General features: G+C 42.7%; 2 protein-coding genes across 11 annotated transcripts in view; one reads left to right on the top strand and one right to left on the bottom strand.

The window, feature by feature from the left end:
• LOC117808019 (R3H domain-containing protein 1) overlaps positions 1 to 4,810 on the bottom strand; it is a 44,368-nt gene extending 39,558 nt beyond the window's left edge. For all 7 annotated transcript variants that reach the window (XR_004630102.1, XM_034677428.1, XM_034677432.1 and 4 more), the window contains exon 1: positions 4,681 to 4,810. The gene's annotated coding sequence lies outside the window, so the exon portion shown is untranslated. The remainder of the gene's footprint in view (positions 1 to 4,680) is intronic.
• zranb3 (zinc finger, RAN-binding domain containing 3) overlaps positions 4,693 to 22,494 on the top strand; it is a 66,983-nt gene continuing 49,181 nt past the window's right edge. For 3 of the 4 annotated variants that reach the window (XR_004630101.1, XM_034677427.1, XM_034677426.1), the window contains exons 1-6: positions 5,704 to 5,849; positions 12,401 to 12,419; positions 12,691 to 12,869; positions 15,934 to 16,165; positions 20,058 to 20,143; positions 21,454 to 21,625. Coding sequence is in view for 3 of the 4 variants with exons in the window: in XM_034677427.1 (XP_034533318.1) it covers positions 5,704 to 5,849; positions 12,401 to 12,419; positions 12,691 to 12,869; positions 15,934 to 16,165; positions 20,058 to 20,143; positions 21,454 to 21,625 (834 nt within the window). In the remaining variant the exon portion in view is untranslated. Of the gene's footprint in view, positions 5,122 to 5,645; positions 5,850 to 12,400; positions 12,420 to 12,690; positions 12,870 to 15,933; positions 16,166 to 20,057; positions 20,144 to 21,453; positions 21,626 to 22,494 lie in introns of those variants that run through there. The other variant, XM_034677424.1, reaches the window with a different exon arrangement.

The raw sequence follows: 22,494 nt of genomic DNA, 5'->3' as shown, positions 1-22,494 counted from the left end.
GAGCTTTATGAGGGGAGAATAACTCAGGAGAAAAGTCCACCAGAGTCATTACAAGTCCATTTGCAGACAACACCTGCAGAAGAAGAAGCCAGACGACGAGCTTGGCTGGCAGAACAATACGAGCGAAGCCTCTTATTGGCTGATCGGGGTTAATTATCCCCGAGTAATGAAAAGCAGAACTCGCAAGGAGATCGACGAAACAAGCTCACACACACACCGGCGCTCAGTTTTTAAAACAAGGCAGAGGAAAGAGACGGCGCACTTTGCTCTCTGACTTTGCAGCGATGGAAGGATGAAAGGATGGAAGGATGAAAGGATGAAAGGATGGAAGGATGAAAGGAACAGGTGATGAAGCAGAGTTTTTTTTTAAGGTTGTTTTTTAGCAACATGGATTAAAGAGAAGAAAATTGCAATCTAGGAAAGGTAGATTTAGAAAGCAGATTAATAAAGAAGAAACAGAAGAAGAAGGAGAGATAGAATGTGAAGTGGCCTGAAGCTGCAGGACCTACCTGCCCGGCAGCTTTGCCCTCCATCCCTTCTGCTACTCGAGCGTTTAGTTTCCATTGCACAGGAGGCACAATCTGCTGGAGAGGAGGCTGGAGTCGCCTCCCAGCTCGCTCCTCGGCAGCTGCCTGCTGCCTCCTGTTCGCCCGCTCGACTGAGTGAGAGTGTAAGACGGGGGAAGAGGGGAGTGTAAAGAGATAGGGTGAGGGAGAGTGGGTGTCACAAAGAGAGAGAGAGAGAGAGAGCAAGGGGAGGGAGGAAGGAAGGGAGGGAGGGAGAGTGCTGTGCGAGCACAAGTCTACCTGCCACAACCCATCAAGCCAGCCAGCCTTGGAGACAGCGCCAAATCAACAGCTGGCCCCTGTGTGATGTCAGAGCCGCGGCAGCCAGTCACGGCAGCCGAGGCCGGCCGGCGCTACAGAGAGCGCCGACTGAACCAAAGTCACCGGCTAAATGGGGCTCTTCATTAGCTACTCTGCTTTAGGATGGAGGCGGGGGGAAGAGGAGGAGGAAGGGGGGGGGGGGGGGGGGGGAGGAGGAGGAGGAGGAGGAGGAGGAGGAGGAGAGGGCAGCCAGGGACATGGGATGGATGGAAAGGAGACGGGGAGGAAGATGAGAGAGCAGGAGGGTGGGAGGTAGGAGGAAAAAGGGAGAGAGAAGGAGGGGAGCCAAACGGGGAGGACGAGGAGAGGATAGGGGGGGACAGGATCGACATGTCCGCGGCCAGCTAGGTGCTCAAAGACCAGGTGGAGAGTCGATGGGGAGGCGCTGGCCGCTGCGAGGCCGAGCTGTTCACTGGGCTACCTTCCCGTTAAAGCTGGCACCCTGCTTTTTTTTTTCTCTCACACACACACACACACACACACACACACACACACAACACACGAGAAGACAAGGCTACAGCTAATCCCACTGACTCAGAGAGAGCCACCACGTAAAATACCCCCCATTACTGCGAGAGAAAAGTGAATCCTGCAATAAAACATTTCGCTCAAGGCGAAGCCGAGATAAGCTTAGCGGTGGATCAAGTAGAAAACAATGCGCCGCGTGAAGAGCAGCTGCTTGTGCATGATCAAACCGCACCCCTCACCTCCTCCGTTTCATCTCAATTTGCCTCGCCGGTTTCAGCGGATTAAATAGGAGAAACCATAAAGGATCACAGCCTCCATCAGTACTCACTTCGCTTGTTTATTTCATTAAAGATCAACATTCTGCCCAAGTGATAATTGCGCTCTCTTCCACGCTGCACTTTCCTCTGAGTGACGGGCTGTCAAAGACAAGAAGAAGAAGCAGAAGTCACAAACAGGTCCTATATGCAGCCCTGAGTCTAGACTGCCATAATGTGATTGTTTTTGTCCTCTCAGTCACTCAGACTTCAACAGCAAACACAGTGGGCGGAAAAGTTCCTGCTGTCACTTAGCAACCGACACCAGGCTGCGACAACCCGATCCCATCCCATCCTGCCTCATAATTGTACCATTCGTTATGCCAGGTCTCTGAAGAATTTATTATTGTGCTTCCTTAATCCTGGGAAAAGGTCACCGATTGAACAAACAATTTACGGATAGGTGGTTGAATTATTTAATGGCGCAGACCAAATATTATAGGAAGGAGCGATTCCCCCCTTCCTTCCCTTTCGATGAATTATTTAGTCTTCAGGCCACATCATAAGCGGCCGCCATCCTCAACCTCAATATCGGGTAATGTCATCAGCTCCAAACACGACGTAACCTGCGTAATTAATGGTCAACAGGGCGGCGGCGGCGGCGGCCTGCGGAGCTGCAGGTGAAACAGTTTAAGCAAACAATTAGGTGCGTTTATTTAAAGCCTACAAGGAGCCTGGACGGTCACGAGAGGGCGTCTCTATCATACCTCATCCAGCACTTTATCCAACCGTATATACAGCTAAAAACATCCTCACACAAGTTCACACATCGTTCATATAATGCATTGCCTTCCACTTCAGAGCAGCTTCCCACATATCACAACCACTAGAGGTTAAAAATTCCCCTCCAATATAATGCAAACGTTTACTCATTCCCAATCTAATGCCTAATAGCCTTCCACTTCAGAGCAGTTTCCTGTTTGTATCACAACCACACAAAGGTTAAAACATCCTCATAATACACATCTTTCATACAATGCATTGCCTTCCACTTCAGAGCAGATTCCACTTTCTACAACACCCACCCAGAGGAACTGATCCAGCATCAGCTCTCCGCCCACCACGCTCTCTCTGCTGGTACCTTAATGAAAACGACACCAGCCCCGGTGGTAGCAACTTGTGTGCGTCCAGTGCTATTTCTGTCCATCTCTATGGAGGTCTATTCAAGGGTTGGTGCATCGGAATGTGAGTGGGTGGGGGTTATTGATTAAGTCAAGGAGTTGTAATCATGACTTATGGCCTTTTGGTACTATCCACTATTATTCCAATCTTAGCATTATATATAATCCACACCATCACCTAATTATGTTGCATATTTCATTCATTTCAATCCAGATTTACAAAGCCCAAAGCGGGCATACCTTCATACATTTGTATTTACTTTGTCTTTCAATGATAAAAATGGATTATTGGTGTTTTTTGAGATCACCTTTCAAAATAAAAGCCCTCGTTTTGAAGTAATCCACTGTATTATCGCCATCTCAGCATGCTAAATCTAGTTTTCCCATTATAACATCATCATGTATCTCATTATCTAGCTTGTTTTTTATGCTAACGGACACATTTTATGATGCTCTAGGTAACAAAACAACAAGCCAGGCACTGCTATCTATGCTACATTTGACTTAACATTACAAGCGAATCATATACTATTAATCTGAGATAATGAGTAAATGGAACGTATGGATAAATGTCCACTTTAGGCTTCCGTAGAAAATGACACTGCCTCTTATGTTAATCTAAAGTCATATTTACAATTCATTCTGTATGACAATTATAGTGAGTGGTGTTTTAACATTGAATAGCCACTTAATTCAGCATTAACCCCTGTGTGCTCATTGGCTTGGCTAACTGCGCAGCGTTAAATGTCATCCATTAATATTTGAGCTTGATTAATTAGCGTGTGACTTCTCTCTGAGCCCCCATCGACTGAGAAAATGTCTCATTGCCAATCATATCCCCTCTATAAGGACGAGGGATCAGGCTTCTGAAGGCACTTTAAAGTATGGTGGCCCTGAAGTGCAAATCACAACGGCAATTCAGAAAACATTTGGACATAAACCAAACCGGAAGAAATAGGTACCCTCGGCCGTTGTGGTTTCTAATTTGACATAGTGTTTCCTAATTTACTGTAGGGTTTCCTTATTTGCAGTAGTGATTTCTGAATTGCTGTAGTGTTTCCTTATTTGCTGTAGTGTTTACTAATTTGCTGTTGTGTTTACTAATTTGCTGTATTGTTTCCTTATTTGCTGTAGTGTTTACTAATTTGCTGTAGTGTTTACTAGTTTGCTGTAGTGTTTCCTTATTTGCAGTATTGTTTACTAATTTGCTGTTGTGTTTAATAATTTGCTGTAGTGATATGCACTTCAGGGCCACCGTAGTTAAGAGGATGTGTCAAATGCGTCAGTTTCCACTAATCATGTGAGGCGGTGTAACCAAACCCCGTTTGAAAAAAATGTTAATTTTCATATTTCATTCATAAAACCAAACCCCGGAATAAAAGTGATGTATCAGAGTTATAAAACATACATGTAGGTTTAATTCGGCGTATATAAAAATACAAATACCTCCCATAAACATTGATTAATAGCTCTTTCTTGTGACAGTGAACCTCACTACACAGTGGTCACTGCCGCATATTACGGGGAGCAGAACAGCCCAACCAGGCCTGAAAGTTACTGTATTATTCTGTATTATTCTGTATTCTGGACTTAATCACGGGTTGCTTCTCAGACGAACGCCGATTACAAGTATGCCGGCTTATATTTTGTATTCGGCGTGTGTTTTATCCGAAAAGAGACTCATTTTGAGCCACATTCGTCCGCGGCTAAGCTAGCGATTATACCCTGCCTCTGTGGGCTTGCTAGCGGCTGAAAATCGGCCAAACACCGGTCTCTGCGCTGTCACGCATTAGCACGATTCATGTTCTCTGCTAACCAGCTCGGGTTACAAGTGTACAAATCCCCGGTAGCTGTTGGATGTGATACAGCAGATATCTCATAATGCCTTACCCGCTTTCTGGTTACCAGTCAGTGCACAGCCGTAGTCTCTACCGACGGTGAAGACTGAAGGAGAAGCGGCGCAGTCCAGCAACAGCAGCAGCAGGAGCAGCAGGCTAGGAGAGTGCGTCAGCTCCTCACGTTAGACACGTAGGGTGTTGGGAATATGTCACGTCGTGTCTGCGCGTGGAGTTAGCTTTGTGGCAGCACACTCGCACGCAGTTTGTCCGACTTTTCTCTCATGTGTTTTGAACACTGACGTGAAGCGTTCACAGCGTGAGGTGAATTGTGTCTGAATTGTGTCTGAATTGCACAGGAGGACTGAATTAGGAGTTAAGAGCGACGCGCTGGGGACGCGCGGTGACAAATCGAGTGAACCCTGATTATACCGGGAAAGATTTCAGTATTTAGTTCAGTTTGAAACCAGTTGTGCCTCTTTGGCTGTCCCAACGGGTAGGAAAACCACAAATACATACACTTCTACTTTGTGTCTATTCTCTTTCTGCATTTATAGAGCTTTGCTAACACTATTTATGTGCTGTACGTCTGCTGAGAGGGAATAGGAATAGTTATTCTGTACGCACGCCCCTAAACATCTGGTTAAAGCTGCCAGTGCTAGCTTAAATGCTAAAAACAACGCTCTTCTTTTGGCTGTTTAACCAATTCATCACGTGTTTTAAGCCTGTTAGCAATGTTCCTCATGTTGAAGTAGAATTTAAAGCTGCTGTTGGTAGGAATGGTGTAAAAAAACTAATAATAATGTCATAATACCCATCAGTACTCATCTGTAAGTGAAGTAAATTGAGATTATGGCGAAATCTCTGTGCTCCTAACATAAAATAAATAAATATATAACACAATATACAAAAAAATTAAATAATGCTTTTACATATAAATTCCCTTTTCTAACTAAGCAGTATAAAGACACATTTAAATGCACTCTGTGTCTCTTTATTAATCTCTTCCCATTTTTTCAGCTGAAAATTGGAGCCAGCTGACTGAGCAAAGGCCGAGAAAACTGATGAGAACTCACTAATGGAAATGGATGATAATGGCCTACAGACCTCTTGCTGTGCTACAAGATGGTCACAGCAACTGTCAGGCCTTCCTCACAAGCTCCTGTGGCGCCTGATGCCTTTCCAACGGGAGGGTGTGGAGTTTGCTTTATCCAAGAATGGACGGTAAGCGGAGCGGCTGCTCACACTTAGGTAGACTAGTGTAGTTTGTCATTCCTGTGTTTCCAGCCTTAATCTCATTCCACTTCTCTAGTGTGTAAATATTGATTTATTGCTGTGAACACATTCAACGCAAGAACAACACACACAGCTTATTCACAATGGTTATTAACTCTGAACAGGAAAAGGAACTCCTGATCACACACACCAGGAGTTTGGCAGTTATCTAGTTTATACACTATCACCTCTTCCTGTTGACACTGTGGCAAAAATGGTAAAACACCTTAAAAGATGTATTGTAAATGACAGTAGTCCCAAAAATGTTGCTATCCAACCAAGCTAGAATATGTTCTAATGGCTTTATAATTAAGTAATAAGTCAAGAGGGTATGTATTTATGTATTCTACCTCTTAAAAAGGTCAGATATAGATCAGGGTTTGTGTTTAAAAATAATTAGAACTCCATGGGTAATTTCAGAGCTGCCCTCAGGTTCTTCAGTGTTCAGCCGTGTCGAGCATCAGCTGCAAGAACTGGCCAGTCCTCGTCCGTTTCCTCCGCCCCGGCCAGTCGATGTTTGCTCCTGTTCTCGGGGAAGGTCAGCGCAGGGGGAGCCAATCTGAGTGCCGCTGTTGTGATGCGGAGCGGCCATATTGATTCAGAACACTGGGAGGCACTGCTTTGTTACACGGGCGGGTCAGGAGTCAATTGGCTCTCGCTGCACCGTGTGGACAGTTACCTCAGTCAATTGGCAGCCGTGTGACAGTAAGAGCAGCGCAGGCTGTGCTTTCTCTCCGGAGACGAGCAGTACAGGCATTAGAGGGGAAGACATTATAGGTGGAAGGCTCCTGGAAATAGAATCAGCTCTGACATGATGTTTGACGTTTAGGATAGTTAGAGTGTGTAGTTACTTGCATATCTCAGCACATACGGTGTTTAAAATAGAGATATTCTGTATGTCAGTGCTCCTCCAGTGGCATTCTTCACCTCTAGTCAAAATGTGAATCATATCTCAAGTCAAGATTAGAATAGAAAGTGTCAAGCCAAACTAACTAATGACAAAATTTGCCATATATTCACACGTTGGTCATTTTCTACTGTCCTCACACGGCGTTATGAAGGTTAGTGTCACACTTCTGTGTTCCAGGTTGACAATCTTGAGTGGATCATTAGACAGCTGTGTTAATAATTTGATTATTATCTGTCATACAGTTTATCTGTGTTATTCCTTGATAGCAGACCGTCGTTATGAAGAACAGACTGTTTCTAAGGGTGCGGCTCTAACCACCAATCGAAGATGTCGCATGAAATAACTCTGTATGGGAAGCGGTAGTGTTGGATGACAGGTACATGGATAGAAAAACTCAATCAGGTGGTGTGCTTTTTTACCCGCTCTAGCACCTGCTCACTTTGTATCATCCCTTACATGGAACATGACAGGGTGAGCAAGACTCGTACAGTGCTCTCGTGTTGTAAAATGACCACCTATTCTGTCATCTAACAATTAATTACCACAGGATTGTGTTCTGCCTGTTTTTGCTCTCCATACGGATAGTTTTCTTGGGTACAACCAACGGTAATCTGCACTTAAGGATTCAGCTATTATTCTGGAGGATCTGTAAAAAGAGATGATCATGAAGGTGTGTGAAGTGGTAGTATGAGCTAACACAATGATCAGCCTACATATAATGCTTCATTTGGCAGCATTTAAACCCCCCACCTCACCCTCTCACAGACAGGCAGACAGCAGGGATGATTACAAGCTAAAAGTGCTAGTTTTATTGACAGTAATCCTGATCTCTCTATGTTTTGAGACTCCCTCCTGTTCTTTATTTGTTCGGTCAATATCCTTGAAGAGCCTCGCATTAAAGCAGCACTCTCTTTCCCCCCCCCCCCTCCCTCGGTACTCTACAGAGACTCATTGTAGAAGAAGCAGAACAACATTATTTCTAACGACAAAAGCCTGAACACACCGCAACGCCACGCGGCTGCATATTTGTTTGTCTAATTCCTGGAAATGTAGGATATCACTACCTGAAGTGGAACCAGACGAGACAGAGAGGGAAAATAAATGGCGGCCCCTCATTATAAAATAACTCCTGAAATGCACTGAACATAACAGATTGACGCCGGATATCTAACATCGTGGGAGGATCCGTGGGCGGCTTTTTTCCCTTTAAATCTCCGAGTCATTGTGTCTTTGCACATCCAGAGCATCAAGAGCACCGAACCAAAACATCAAATGTTGTTGCAATTCAAATGCTTATGTATCCGGCTGCATGGGTCTGTGTAGGAGGGTGAGTGAATTTATGGAGTCAGATGAGGGATAATGTGGGAACGTTGTGGTACAGTAGGACAATAAAAATCCATGAGATGTGGTTGATTATGTTGTTTTGAAAGTTGGGCGTCAGTGTCAGTTGAGTGCTGATATCTCTCTCTTTATATATATATATATATATATCTTTTTTTTTAACCAGTATGTACCCAGCTTTATGTATGTAGAATCCAACACTCAGCGCACACACCAGTGTTGCACAAAACATCAATTTAAGGTGAAAGTGCATCCATTAAGACCTCTTGGTCACTTCCATTAAAGTGTTGACTCTGCCTGAAGTTCTCCATGTGATGCTCTGATTTGTCCAAAATATTATTGCAAGTGACTGCCTCTGCTTTTATTGAATAAGAGCGGCTCTGCTGATGCGAGAGGAGATCAATAAGCCGACTGCGTTGTCTCTCTCTGTGAAATTACAGAGAGAGGTCAGACCAGAGAGACGGGAGATGCTTTTCTTGATCATACAAGCTGATGCATCTGCCCCACATTTGAACTGGTCCATAAGTATTGTTCATAATATATGCAGACTGTATACAGAGTGGCTCTGTGGAATCATTTGTGCGAGTCAGCAGCATATTTTGAGTTACAGCACCGGGAGGGCAATACAGATCATTTTCAGAGTGCCTTAAAAGTCCATGTAAGATAAATCTCTTTACAGGTTCTGGGGCTGGGTGTTAGTGTCGGAGGTGTCGCAGTTTTTTTGTCAGTATTTTTGTCTGCCGTATATTAATTGTAGCAATCGGCAATCATCATCCAAATTTGGGGCCAGCAGTTAGCGTTAAACAACTTAGAGTCAAGACTCTCCTTCCCATGCTGCGTTTACATCTGTAATGGAAAGGTTAAAATCAGAGCTGTCAGTATAAACGTGCTAATCCTGATTTTTTTCTTTTTGTTTATTGCATGCTATTTTGTTCCTTTTGTTTAACTTTGGCTATTAATCACGATTAACTTCTTAGCTTTGCGATTAATTGTTATTAACTGTTCAACTTTAGGGATTAATCGTTATTAACTGTTCAACTTTGGTGATTAATCGTTATTAACTATTCAACTTTGGTGATTAATCGTTATTAACTATTCAACTTTGCCAATAAATCCTGATTCCCTGATCAACTTTGGCGATTAATCGCGATCAACTGTGAAATCCTGCTATTAATCACGATTAACTGTTTAACCTTGGCGATTAATTGCGATCAGCTTTGTCTTCGGCCTGTGATTGGTTCCTTTATGCGATGGGTCGATTGACATTGTGATCACCCGTCACACAGTACATACTTAAAGTCACAGTATTCACTTTTTAAGGTGCTCTGAATTCCATTTTCTTCTGATTAAGCACAAGATTTTTTCATAGGTTTTAATATATGACTGTATTATATTCCTGTGTTATTAAAACAGCAGGGGTGTGTTGTATTATGCAGCATAAAAATGTAATTTAACTCACTATTAGTAACCCATAACCTTAATGGTCCACTTTTCATCATTTGGACGGTAACCATTGAAGTGAGTTGGGAAAGGGAAAAATCTGGCTGTAACTATCCTCAAAGCCCAGAAACTACTTAGAGTTGTTCTTCTTCTATTTAAAGCCACAGTGATGTATACAATTAGAAAGGCTTCGTGATAGATTCGGGTCTTAGGAAGAAACTTGGAGCGAACCACAAGCTGTGGATTGCCCCATATAGCCGGAGTTGAAACTTTACCTTTAACATCTCAAGTAGAAAGAAAACTCTCCCACTAAAAGCTACTTTGTTTATAGTTTAAAGCAAAGCTGCACTTTGAGCCCATAACTCTATTTGGAGTCGCCCTTTGGCGCGGCGTCCATCCCTCTGAGCAGATTTGTACACTGACCGGCGCTCACACCTCAGCAGAGAACCTGTGCTGGAAGATTGGGGTTAGGCACGCGGCCCGACAACACATCACCGTGCAGAGGTCAAAGCCATCAAATCATCGCAGCCAGCCTGGGAGGTAGCGCAGCCCATTTCCTGACACTTTGGGGCTCGTGGGTTTCAGAGATAACATTAGAACGACGCTGCGACGGCGGCCGTGCCGTTGTCAGGCAACAGCACTGCAGCATCCTCGCAGTCTCAAACCGTCAAGACGACACTCAGGTTATTTAAAGGAGGATGATTAATGTGTTGAGAAATGGCAAGCACCTGCCCCAGCCGCACTCCCTCCCCTGTGTGTGAGGAGGAGTGTGGGTGTGTGTGTGTGGGTGGGTGTACACACAAGCACATAAATGTGTGTGTGTGTGTGTGGATACGCGTTAGCATGTTTTTAGGTGTGCTTCTCATACATCTTGTTTTTTTGTCGTTTTGCATATCTTTTGTGTTCTTTTTTTTTTCTCTCATACCAGCATGTGTGTGCGTGTGTGTGTGTGTGTGTATATTTTATGTGTGTGCACAATGCGCTGACTGGGCCGGTGTGCTGGCAATTAGAAAAACCACCAGTGGCAAGGTGCACATTAATCATGTTCCTCAGCTGAAAGAGAGAAATGGGGCGGAGATGGGGGGTGGGGGAGGAGGAGAGGAAGGAGGAGAAAGAATAATGAGAGAGTGTGTCTGAGGTATTCAGAGCTGCTCTGTTGCACTGTTTGCTCTGACATGATGTTGGAAGCTTTTATGAATAAGCAAGGTCATGACAATAGCCCCAGACCCAGTGGGCAGAGAGAAGCAGTAGTTGATCTTTCTGTACTTTCTCCGCGGGGACGACTTCAGCCGAGGCGTGTGTCGCACTTCCATTGTTCCTTCATAATGTACGGTATAAAGGTGGAACTAGCTGCTACTGGAATAACGTCGTGTTGGAGACAGCTTTTTATCCCAGTGCAAATTTCACTCGCGGGGCTAATCTTGAAAGTGGTAATGGAGAAACAGGATTAGCAAAGATAGCTTGAGACATTCTGTAAACACGTCAGAATTAGCATCACTGTTTGTACAAGTGATGAGATAAATAAGCGAGGTAGGGCCGCCACAAACAACGTTGATAAAAGTCTTCAAAATCTCTTGATTGAATTTATATGTCCTGGGAGGAGAGTTCGGCAGGTTATGAGACAGACTCAGATTAATATTGATGTTTCTTTATGACCAAGAACATCAGCGACAAGACTGTGATTCTTAACGCCTGTAACTGATACTAGAGGGTAGGTATCACATGAGGCAATTTACAACACACTGCAGAAACAGGAAGCAGAATAACATTTATTCATCAGAAAACACGACGTAAGATCATTTCAGATTCACGGAAGGTTCCTCATAGTAGCTAACTCTAATAGTTCATATGTTTGGTGGCCTAGCGGTCTAAGCGCCCCACGTACAGAGGCTACAGTCCTCGTCGCAGGGGTAGGTGGTTCGACTCCCGACCGGTCAACCATTTCCTGCATGTCTTCCCCCGCTCTCTACTCCCCACATTTCCTGTCTCTCTTCAGCTGTCCTATATAATAAAGGCAAAAAGCCCCAAAAAATCTAACTTAAAAATAATAAAAAAGGATAGCACTTTTTTGACAGGATTCTACTCAGTCTGAAAAATATGAATAGCTAGAGTTTGCCTCTTGTTATTACAAAATAAGCTTAATTGTGGGAGCAAAATGTTAAAAACCTCTCAGTCTACTCAATAATAAGTGCTAAGTGCTTCCTAACTAAAGATGCTCCACTCTCTCTCAAAGCCACACTCAACCCAAAAAATTCTCAACATGCTTTCTTCAGTGAACACATAACTTAGGTTTAACCTCGGCCTCTCTTCGCTCTTCACAGTCCTTGACTTTGTCCGTGAATCTTTTGAAGAACAGAATCTAAACTCACAGAACTCACCTCCACTGCGTCAGACACAGAAATATTAAACAGGCACAACATCATGAATATTGAAAAGCAACCCCACTGAAACAAAAGTCCAGCGTAGACGTAAATTACAACTGACAGATCTGTGATGTGTCCAAGAGCAGCTGAGCCTTAGATGACTTTGCGTGGCCAGAGAAGGTTTGAGAAGTCAGGTTGTGACAGGAGGTTTTCTTGGGAATGTCTGGACAACTAAAAACTGAATAAATGCCTCTTTAATGAATCCTGCTGGGCTGCCCTTGACGAAACCTCGTGCTGCAGGGTCTGTTGTCTTCATACGCAAACTATAAAGTCTGTCTTTTTATAGCAAGCAAGTTTTATTGCCTGCTGGTGCTCTCTACAAAACAATTTCCCTGTCTCCAAACTCATCTGATAAAGTTCTCTCTCTCTCTTCTTTTGTTTTACAGATGTATGATTGCTGATGAGGTAAGCACACACAACGCTGGCTCAGGAAATCTATTTCACCCCCCAAAAATGAACCTGGGAGTTCGCAGCATGCCTTCCAAATTAATTTGTCAGCCCCGTGCAGCACTCCCACGTGTCTAATCGGTTTTGACACAAGAATCATTCTGAGACCTTATTACTCTTGGGCCTCACATCAGCTCGGCCGTCATATGCAATTTACCGCAGACTCCCTGCACGATTGACTTGTTTTTCTCCCCCCCCCTCACCCCCTGTGTTGATTTGGTCGATCCAGATGGGTCTTGGGAAGACGGTGCAGGCCATCGCGGTGGCGTACGCCTTCAGGAAGGAGTGGCCCCTCCTGGTGGTGGTGCCCTCGTCCCTGAAATATCCCTGGATCGAGGAGCTGGAGAGGTGGATCCCGGAGCTGCAGCCTGGAGACATCAACCTGGTGGAGAACAAGAGTCACACCATGTAGGTCATTGCACCACAGCCCCTCCTCTGTCATCTCTCTGAGCCAGGGAACTGAGCCAGGGCACAGATACAAGAGCGCAAAGTGTGTCCAGGTAGTTCTTATTTTATGCAAGATCTGCACATCGACAGAGACAGAGAAAACTAAAATTAGAGCGTCCAAAACTTGGCCACTCAGGGCCTGATTCACAAAAAAATTGCAATTAAACCAATTTTTTTTTTAACCTGTTTCGGTCTCCACCAACCCAGGAGGGAAATACTCAAGCTGGTAATTGCAGCTAGCAAGCCACTGACTGTCTGTTTGCGATTGAATTGAAACTACAACCATTGTGAGAGGGACATGCAAATTTAGCATGTTTTCTAGCACCAAGGTTCCTAAACTATTCAGATTAAAGTACAATATCTGTTGATATATTTACAATAATAGGTAAAATATTACATTTTTAGATTACTTAATGAAATGAATAATTCTGGAACCCCTACCTAGTGTCTTGTGACCTCCCAGGGGGTCCCAACCCTCACTTTGAGAACCCGTTTTAGCAGAAATGAACATTTAAAGCTACAGTCAATGTAAAAGTCAATTCAAGGTCTCTTCAGACATCATTCATACAGAGTAAAAAGAGCGTAATCTTCTAGATTATGTTGATCATACGTACGATTCTGCAATAGAGAGGTCTCAGCCATTATGAGAACTAAAAAGGGGAACTGCCCTTATAACAAGCTGTGAGGCAGAGTTTAATGTCCCTTGTTATTGCTCCATCTCTCCCATCATTTGATAATAATATACCTCCAGAGATGGAATAAAAAATGTGAACGCACACTTTCTCTGGAGTGTGAAAGTGATGCGGCGTGATAGACAGAGAGGTGGCTGCTGACAATTTCATCTCCAAACTGTCCCTCTGTGTCAGGAGCCGGCATGGTGCTCCGTGTTTGACAGCGCTGACAGACAAATCATGTCAAAGCACCGTCTGCAATATTGAACAAGAGCTGAAATGTTTCAGCGCGGGGAGTGGGAAAAAACGCTGGCGCAGACAAATGCGGCTCATTTTCCCAGCTGTTTGTATTGATTCAGGTTTGCAGGGTACTCATGCAATGTGGACTAATGTTGCATATAAGCCTTTAAAACACTTTCATAATCACCTCAACTTTCCCCTACTTCTTCTTCTTCTTCAGAGTTTTGTTTTTGAATGGAACAAACTTTCTTCTATCTGTGACTCGGAGGGGAATGAAACCTCTCCACCTCAAATCTCAGATGAGGCGCAAAGAGGTTGTGAAAGCCTTCAGGGGGGAAAACGTGTCCTTGAACTGGATGTGTTAATGACTGAACAGGGAGGCAAGAAAAAAATTATGCAGCACCTCCTCTCAGCGGTTCCCCTCACATTCTTTTGTAGAACATGAACGACACCTTAGGTTTATTCCAGCTTGGAGTAAGTGCGTGCGTGTGGGGTGGAGGTGAGGAATTAGAGACTGCCAGATGCTTGAGATGTTTTTGATTTTCTCTGGGATCCTTATTGGGTTTCATGCAGCTGAATGTCGCAGTTTGTTTATCTATTATCTGCAACTTGGATAACACAAAAATTGCAACACAGCCCAGGATTGGATTTCTTAAGAGCGAGAGAAGAGATGTACAAAAACAGAAAAACCTGAGGCTCTATTCTGGGCCTGGCAGTGTCCATGTGTGTAGCCGAGTGTGTGTGTGTGTGAGTCTTCCTTTGTGTGCTTTTAACATTTATCAAATCCACACACCCTTTTTAAATAGTCTGGTTTACTTTACCTTAAGGGCTCGGTAGCAGAGTCAATAAACACTGGCGCATTGAAACAGATGTTTGGTTTGTTTTTAGTTTGAGCTGCTGACACACATTTGTCAGTTTAAAGGTAAGCACTGCAAACACTACAGCTGTAGCTTAAAGGAGAAGAGAGGTGACATCCTATGTCCCTCTCATTATCCGTCTCTGAAGTGTTCTTCTTTTCCCAGTAGGGGATTCAAAGATTTGTGTTTATTGTATTCATGACATCAGGAGTAGAATTTTTCTGAAAGCTAGTTAAGAGTTAGTTTTGCTTGATCTCGAGCCTGCGGCTTCTCAGTTGGGGATATTTAAGCCCCCGTATATAGGAGGCTAGCCCTTTAAACACAAAGCCAAAGAAGCACCCCATACGTGAGATTGTTGATTTTTAACATACGTCCTGCCTATGATAAGGTAACCAGCCAATTATAGCTCAACATTTTTGAGTTGCACCAGGAGTGGCCAATCAGAATTCTAGGGGGGGCATGCCATCCTGGATGCCATCTGTCTACAGCTCACCTGGTATCTGTGTTTTGCTTCTAAGTTCAGCAGTTTCAGGAAATTACTGAGATGAAAAACAGACTCCAGAAGTTATTTTCTTCAAGTTCAATTTGTTGTTAAGAATAAAACTCAACAGCCACCTGAATGTGGTGGAAAATATAACCAGGTATGTTCATCATTAACAACTGCAGGTGTGATTTTTACAGACCTGTTAATAAAATCCGACACTAGCATCTTAATTAAGAGATTGTTCTGTGCTCTTTTTGTAGCACTGCCAGAGGGCAGTCAGCTTTCTCTGAGAGAGCTACAGCTTAATATTTTTATCACTTTGTGATGTTTTAATTATGACCTTTCAAGAGACTGCAGGTGTAAATTGGCTCTAAGCTAATTTCTGTTCAAGGAATCAGATGGCAATATTTTAGCTTTAATTTTGGACACGGTTCCTTTACAAATACAATGAAATAGAAAAATAACTAACAAGCTATAGTGTCCAAATAATGTCCCAAAAAACACATAACACAGCTGACAATCACATTTTAGTTAGCTAGCTAATTATTTGGACATCTTAAGTAGCTAGCTAACTGGTTAAATAAAAACAAATTTGAAAATGTTTTAAATGTGAGATTGTTAGCTGGACATCTTAACCACTTTGAAGACTTTTACAATGTTCTTTAGATTCTACAAAACAGTGAACTATAAAAATAAGTAAGTATAAGTGATAAATTGACATAAAAAGACGACACATTCTTTAAATTTCGCTGTTTGTGTTTCTTCTCATTCAGGGGCATCAGCAGCAGTAAAGTGACGGTCCTGGGTTACGGCCTTCTCACCACGGATGCACGCCCCCTGGTGGAGGCTCTGAGCAGGCAGAAGTTTGCTGTGGTCGTGGTGGACGAGTCGCACTACCTCAAATCCAGGAACGCAGCGCGGACCAAGATTCTGGTGCCGCTTATTCAAAGTGCGAAGAGGCTGGTGTTGCTCACCGGTACTCCTGCGCTGGGTCGACCTGAAGAGGTAATAAAATCACAACTTGCAGCTTTAAAAAACGCCTTCAAACATTTCTTTGAAAGTCATTCAGAAAAATTCAAGAAGGAAAACAGGAGTTGCTTCTGAAGGGACTCTGAGCTCACACTCATAAAGAAAAGATAAGTCGGCCACCGAGCTAACTCTCGCGTCTCACAAAGGTGTTTCAATCTTGCTCCAGAGCAGGTCACACTCACATTCAACATTAAAAAAAAAGCCAATTAACTCCCTGCGGCATCACTTATCCTCGAGGATACTGTCGGCTTATTTCAATAACCTTTGTTGGGGAAAAAAACTTCATTTACAAAGCCCGATATGAAGAGACAGTGCAGCGCAATAAATGAGACAAGTAATAAAAAGAAGCACATGTGGGGTGACTATTGAATTTAGAGACAATAAGAAGGGGCTGTTCGCAGGACAACAGTGTTTGGAGAGCGGCTGAGTCGTTCCCCTCTCCATAATGATTTATTATATCATTTTTATATATTGAAGCCGTAGATTGCAGCCGTATTCCATCACCGAAGATGAAGAGGACCCGCTGCACAGAAAATCTTTCTCACAGTGTAAATGAGGAGTCACAATACTGTATCAATAACAGTGTATGGTAACTGTAGTCTAATGATAGGGCAGTGATGCAGCACTGTGCTCAGGCACTTCCTCTAATTGCCCTCCTCATCGCTCAGCAGCAGCTTACTATAGCTCCTATAGCATTTTAATGTTGCTCACATGATCACGCTTATGCTTTAATTGATCATTTCTTATGATGAGTTTGTTTCCAAAGTCAATATTTTGGGACTTTGTTAATTATAGATTTGCTCAGACTTTGCATATCATCTTGTTTGTGAATAGGTTCGAACGCACAAAAAGCACACAAAACAAGGTCCCATAATTATTCATATCCTGCAGTGTAGCTTTGCATATTAAAAATAAGGCAACATTAATAATATACAGAGGGTTTTTTTAACTGTTACAAAGGTTTTCACAAGTATGAAAATGCTGCATAAAATCATTATGAAGCAGAAACTGGACAGAAACTAATGTACAAGGGACGTTCAAGACCAAAAAACTGATGCTGATTTTCGAGTTATTTATGAAAATTGAAGATTCTGTCCCTTTTTTAAGGCAGGATGAATTTGGAACCAGGACTCTGGAAGCCTCCTCCACTGTTGCCATGTCACGTTTAACATTTTTCCTCTGTTAAAACCACAAATTATGAATTACTGCTGTCGGTTTCAGACTCCGATGCAGAGAGTTTGGACAGGGACACAAACAATCTCCAGCAACAAAGAACAGATCAGGACGTTTTTGTTTATGCTGAGGCCAACAATCTGTGATGTCACAAATTGATCAAACCTGAAGTTTGAAAAAAGTCATATTAACCTTTTCATACATGAATTATAAAATAACAGAGCATGTCTACAATATTAAGAAAACTGCACCTACGTATTATCTGCTTATGAGGATCCTTTTTTAAAAACAAACGCACTGATATTCCATTTTTCAGTGGGTCAACAAATCCCACAAAACAACACTAAATAACTGTGATTACAGTATATGCTTCTAACAAGTATTCTGTTCGGCTGATATTTCCAATTCAGTGCCTTGGAGTTCCATTTTTGTCAACTCATCACTATGAACAGACAGACTGTAGTTTATTCTGACTTAATCCCACTTACACCACCCTGCTGCTGCACTGTAAATACTAACTAGAGCACCAAATGTTTAATCCACAGCTGAAAATAGTCCCCGGTAAAAATACTCTTCTTCCCGTACAGCGTAGGGGAGTATTGTTTTTTCAGAGTTATATTTATAGATATCTAGGAAACCTATTTTTCATAACTTTCTTATGATTACTGATGAATTTGGATGCAACACTCTAGAAGCCTCCTCCACTGTTGCTACAATGTTAACCGTTTTTTTTCTCTATTAAAAAGACAAATAATGAAATGTTGCTGTCAGTTTCAGACCCCAAAAAAGGGACAACAAAATCTCCTGCAACAAAGAACAGAGCGGGACACTTCTGTTTTTTCGGACACCTACAATCTGTGATGTCACAAATTGCGTGGCTTTTTAAACAAGCTGTTAAATGACACACGTTTCGTATTTCATGCAACATTTTGTTTAATATTTGTTAACAAAGTATGAAAAAGCATGACACCACCACTTTAAAGTGAGATCTGCTTCCCTAGTAAAGGAAACTCTCATGATGATGCGAATGGACCTGCTGCTTGGATCTGAACTGCATCCGTAGCAACAGTCATTTATTAATAGCAGCAGACTGCCGTACTGAAAGCGACTGACCGCTGAATGCTGTCATTGACCAATCAGGTTTCACAAAGTGACAAAGACGTGTAATAGAAGAGTTATAACTATCTACTTCTCCTTTAATGACATCATATGTATCGTGTTACAGTGTGAGGCAGAGTTCTGATACCACTGTCGTCTCATCGGAAAACTTAATTATTGCCTAGACCCGATCATGATAATTAACTGATGAAATTCAGGCAGCTAATTAATTCCAAAATAGAGCGAAGTTGGTACTTGTAAGAAATCTCAAGAAGGTGTGTCATCAAGAGAGTGTGTGCATGTGTGTGCGACACACGCCGTCCTGTCTCTGCTGTGTCGAGGTTGGTTTTTCTCGATATCATCTCTCTCCCTCTCACCGCTGCTCGAATCTGAAACTGAATATAACATTTTATCATCTGCAGCATAAACCTGATAAGCCCTGTCCCTGCCTGTGTGCCAGTCTCCTCACTGCCATCATTACTCACTGTGGCTCTGACATCGAGTTAGCACACAGCTCAGGGCATGCTGCACCGTTCATGATGTGCCCTCATTCCACCCACCTATTATATCAACAGTGTGAGTGGGGGAAAATGCAAAGCTCCTGTTGAACAAGCGCTGAATTTAGAATCGTGGCTGCTTATTCAGATCGCCTTGCTGATGATTACCTGTCATTACTTCAGAAATTGCTGCAAATTCTGAAAATTGACAGGGATGTGGTGTGGAGACACAGGCGCGTTGACATTTGCACAAACGCATTCTGCACTTTGTTGCAACGTGCGATGCACACTCACTCTTTACCTACTTACTGTATGAAAAGCTGCTCCTCAAAACGCCGTGCATGCACTTAAACCAGAAGGAAAAGCTTGTAATGAATCAGTATCGTCAAACTAGTGATGCAAATACTCCACGTCTGCAGCAGCTGTAGGTCGATTTCCTTTATTCGTATTCCATTTAATTTTCAAATCAGCTCCATTTTCCTCGCCGAGTCTCGCTGCACAGCGGTTTGACCTGGTTAATTGGCGCTGACACAAATTTCCACGCAGATGCACAACACAGGACTGGTAAACTAGGCGAAGGACAACAAGACCTTGAATAAATTGCTCACAAGATGCGCCGCGTGACAGTAGACTAATCGTGAGCACAGGTAAGGTCTGTGTTTACTGCCAAAAAAAGCTCCTGCTACTTTGAGTTATTGCAAACAGCTTTCAAAAAATGAATTGGGCAAAAAGTTGTGGTAACCTAAAAAGTGTGAAATCTCATAAATGCTCTGCCAAGTATGCTAATATATGAACATTAGATGATGCTGAAATAATACATTTTAAAGTATAATTCAATCTTAAAAGAGGCACAGCTTTCTTATTCACTTTCAGATGTTAATATCAGTCAGTGGTTCAACTGTGAAGCTCCTTTAAGCAACTGAACTTGTATAGTTCAGACAGGCCATCATTAGCTTAGCTTAGCCTAGCTTAAATAGTAGAAGTATTGGTAACAAGCTAGCCTTTATCTGGCTAATACGCTTACAAATACACACACCCTCTTCTGTGTTATTTAGGACCGAATTGCTGTTAACATTTTTTCCTGTCTTTGTATTCCACAGCTTTTCATGCAGATTGAAGCCCTCTACCCCAATATGATGGGAACCTGGACTGAATACGCCAAGCAATACTGTAACGCCCACTACAGGTCAGTCTTTAAAACACACACACACACACACACACACACACACACACACACACACACACACACACACACACACACACACACACACACACACACACACACACACACACAAGCTAGCATACTCTTATTCCGTAATTCAGATAATGTATCCACTCATTGTAGTTTATTTTGGTTTTTATGTTTTGGTTGTTTCCTTTTGTAAGTTAGCTTCGCACGCAACTGCACTTGTGTAGTGTATCATTCTTCCCTTCCTCCTAGCAAGACAGCTAAAATGCTAAATCATTTCTTGGTGTTATATTATTTAAACACTGTCAATGCTTAGCTCAAGGGAATTAGCAGAGTTTTAAAACCCCTTGCCAAGGATTTAATTTTAACATTTTTCAAGTGTGTGTTGGAAAAAAAAAGGTGGGCTGTACCTGAATGTGAAGTGCTGGTGATTCTCAGCTGAGTCTGTTCTCAGAGCCAGACCACAACTGAAGCCAAGCGTTAAATGCCAACTGGCTGCCAGAAGCTAGCGACGATCAGTTACATGTGTGAACAAACACATCAAATGCATTGTTTTGGATGTCCATCAAAGTCAGCAGCTCGGTCAGTGATGGGCCTGGTGCCATTACTGATAACACTTTGTGTATAATAGCACCTAGTGTGGCTGGGGAATGCCTTTCTGAGACACACAGTTAGACCAAAGATCACATACTAGGCGATGTCATGTTCCTATTGTCCCTTTATTTTTTTTAGGAAACGACAGCAGCTCAGGAGATAATTAAAGCTTCCTCACAGCAGGAAAGTCGCTGGTTCAAATCCCCACACATTATTTCAGTCAAAACCAGTGTTCCTCCCTCAGCAACACCGAAGTGTGAAACAGCGCAATTTGGCAGCAGCTTATTAAGTTTGTCCACACTTCCAGCCAATATGGCAGATAACCAGCCTTTGTGTAGAGGGCCAGTTCTATTCTGAAAATCCATTTGGCTGATGAATTGTGAAAGTTGCCGGTGAGTTTTGGGATAAAGCTGCTGCTGTGGCTATTAGACAAAATAGTTTCCTGCTCTGCAAAGTGCCCTTAAGCAAAAACGGATCCCCCACGACTGCTCCAGCAGAGCTGCTCAGCGGCAAACGATGGAATGCTGTTGTAGTATCGGGCAGCTCCCAGGAGGGGATGTGTAAATGTGTTTAACTGTTCCTCCAGGCTATAAATAAGTATGTTTTCTTTCCATTAGAAATGCATATTAAAAAAAAAAAAAGAAAAGTGTATTAAAGTGTATTAAAGTGTATCAGCAGCAGCAGCTTCAGCTCTCATTCACACTCTCTCGCAGGTTCTTTGGGGCTCGCAGGCTGTGGGACTGCCGTGGAGCGTCCCACCTGGAGGAGCTGCACCAGCGCCTGAGTACGATCATGATCCGTCGACTCAAGGCCGAGGTGCTGACTCAGCTGCCTCCCAAAATACGCCAACGTATTCCCTTCGACCTGCCGAAGGAGGCTGCAAAGGTACACATTTTGATTTTAAAGCTACAATAAGCGATTTATTAAGAGCCAGACGAAAGACACATTTCCCATCTGAATTAATGGAGATTGGACAGACTCACGCTGCTATGTAGAATTACATTGTGCCATCTCCAGGTGAGAGTATTTCTCACCTCTCAGGGAGTGATGAATTAAAAAACGGACCATTTCTTTCTCATCAACATTTAATATTTTCCCTTTGTTTACTCTCAGTCTTTTGTCTTAGGTACTTTAAGGAATGGATGAATCATTGTGCCAAGAACCACCTGTGAGATGAAGGCTTGTGATGTAAAAACAACGCCTACCCTGCTATAGCAGTTTCAGACATAAAGATAACTTTATAAATATTGTCAATCTTGATTATTATGATCTTGTTTGCTTTTATAGCACATTTAGAGGCATTGCTGCTAATTTCATTATGTTTCATAATTAGCTAAAAAAATCCTTACTGGATACTTCTGACACCGCTTAATGTGTTGTGTTTTTGTCTGCTGACTTCTGACAGCACACTTCAAACTCTGCGGTGAAGTCCACTTCTTCTTTTGCCTCTCGGGTAACTTTTTTTTTTTTTTTTTTAAATGAGTGAAACTTGCCCACAAGCAGAGCGGAACAGATGGTTTCATATAGACAGCTTTGTGCAGTTAAAAGAGTTTGGTGAATCCAACTTGGAATACTCGGAAAAACAAACCTCACAGAACAAAAAGAGAGGGAGAGATTGAGTTAAAGAGGGAGAAAATGTTCCTGCATGCAGTCCATTCTCATTTTCTCAGTTAAGTCAGTTAATTTCATACATCTCATGGTAACGAGAATGAATACTAATTAAGATGCTAACCAAAAATAGATGAATAAATAAA

Source organism: Notolabrus celidotus, chromosome 24 (assembly GCF_009762535.1).
Source record: "Notolabrus celidotus isolate fNotCel1 chromosome 24, fNotCel1.pri, whole genome shotgun sequence".
Lineage (NCBI taxonomy): Eukaryota > Metazoa > Chordata > Actinopteri > Labriformes > Labridae > Notolabrus > Notolabrus celidotus.
Note: the sequence above shows the minus strand (reverse complement) of the source record. Positions and strands in the feature narration are given on the sequence as shown.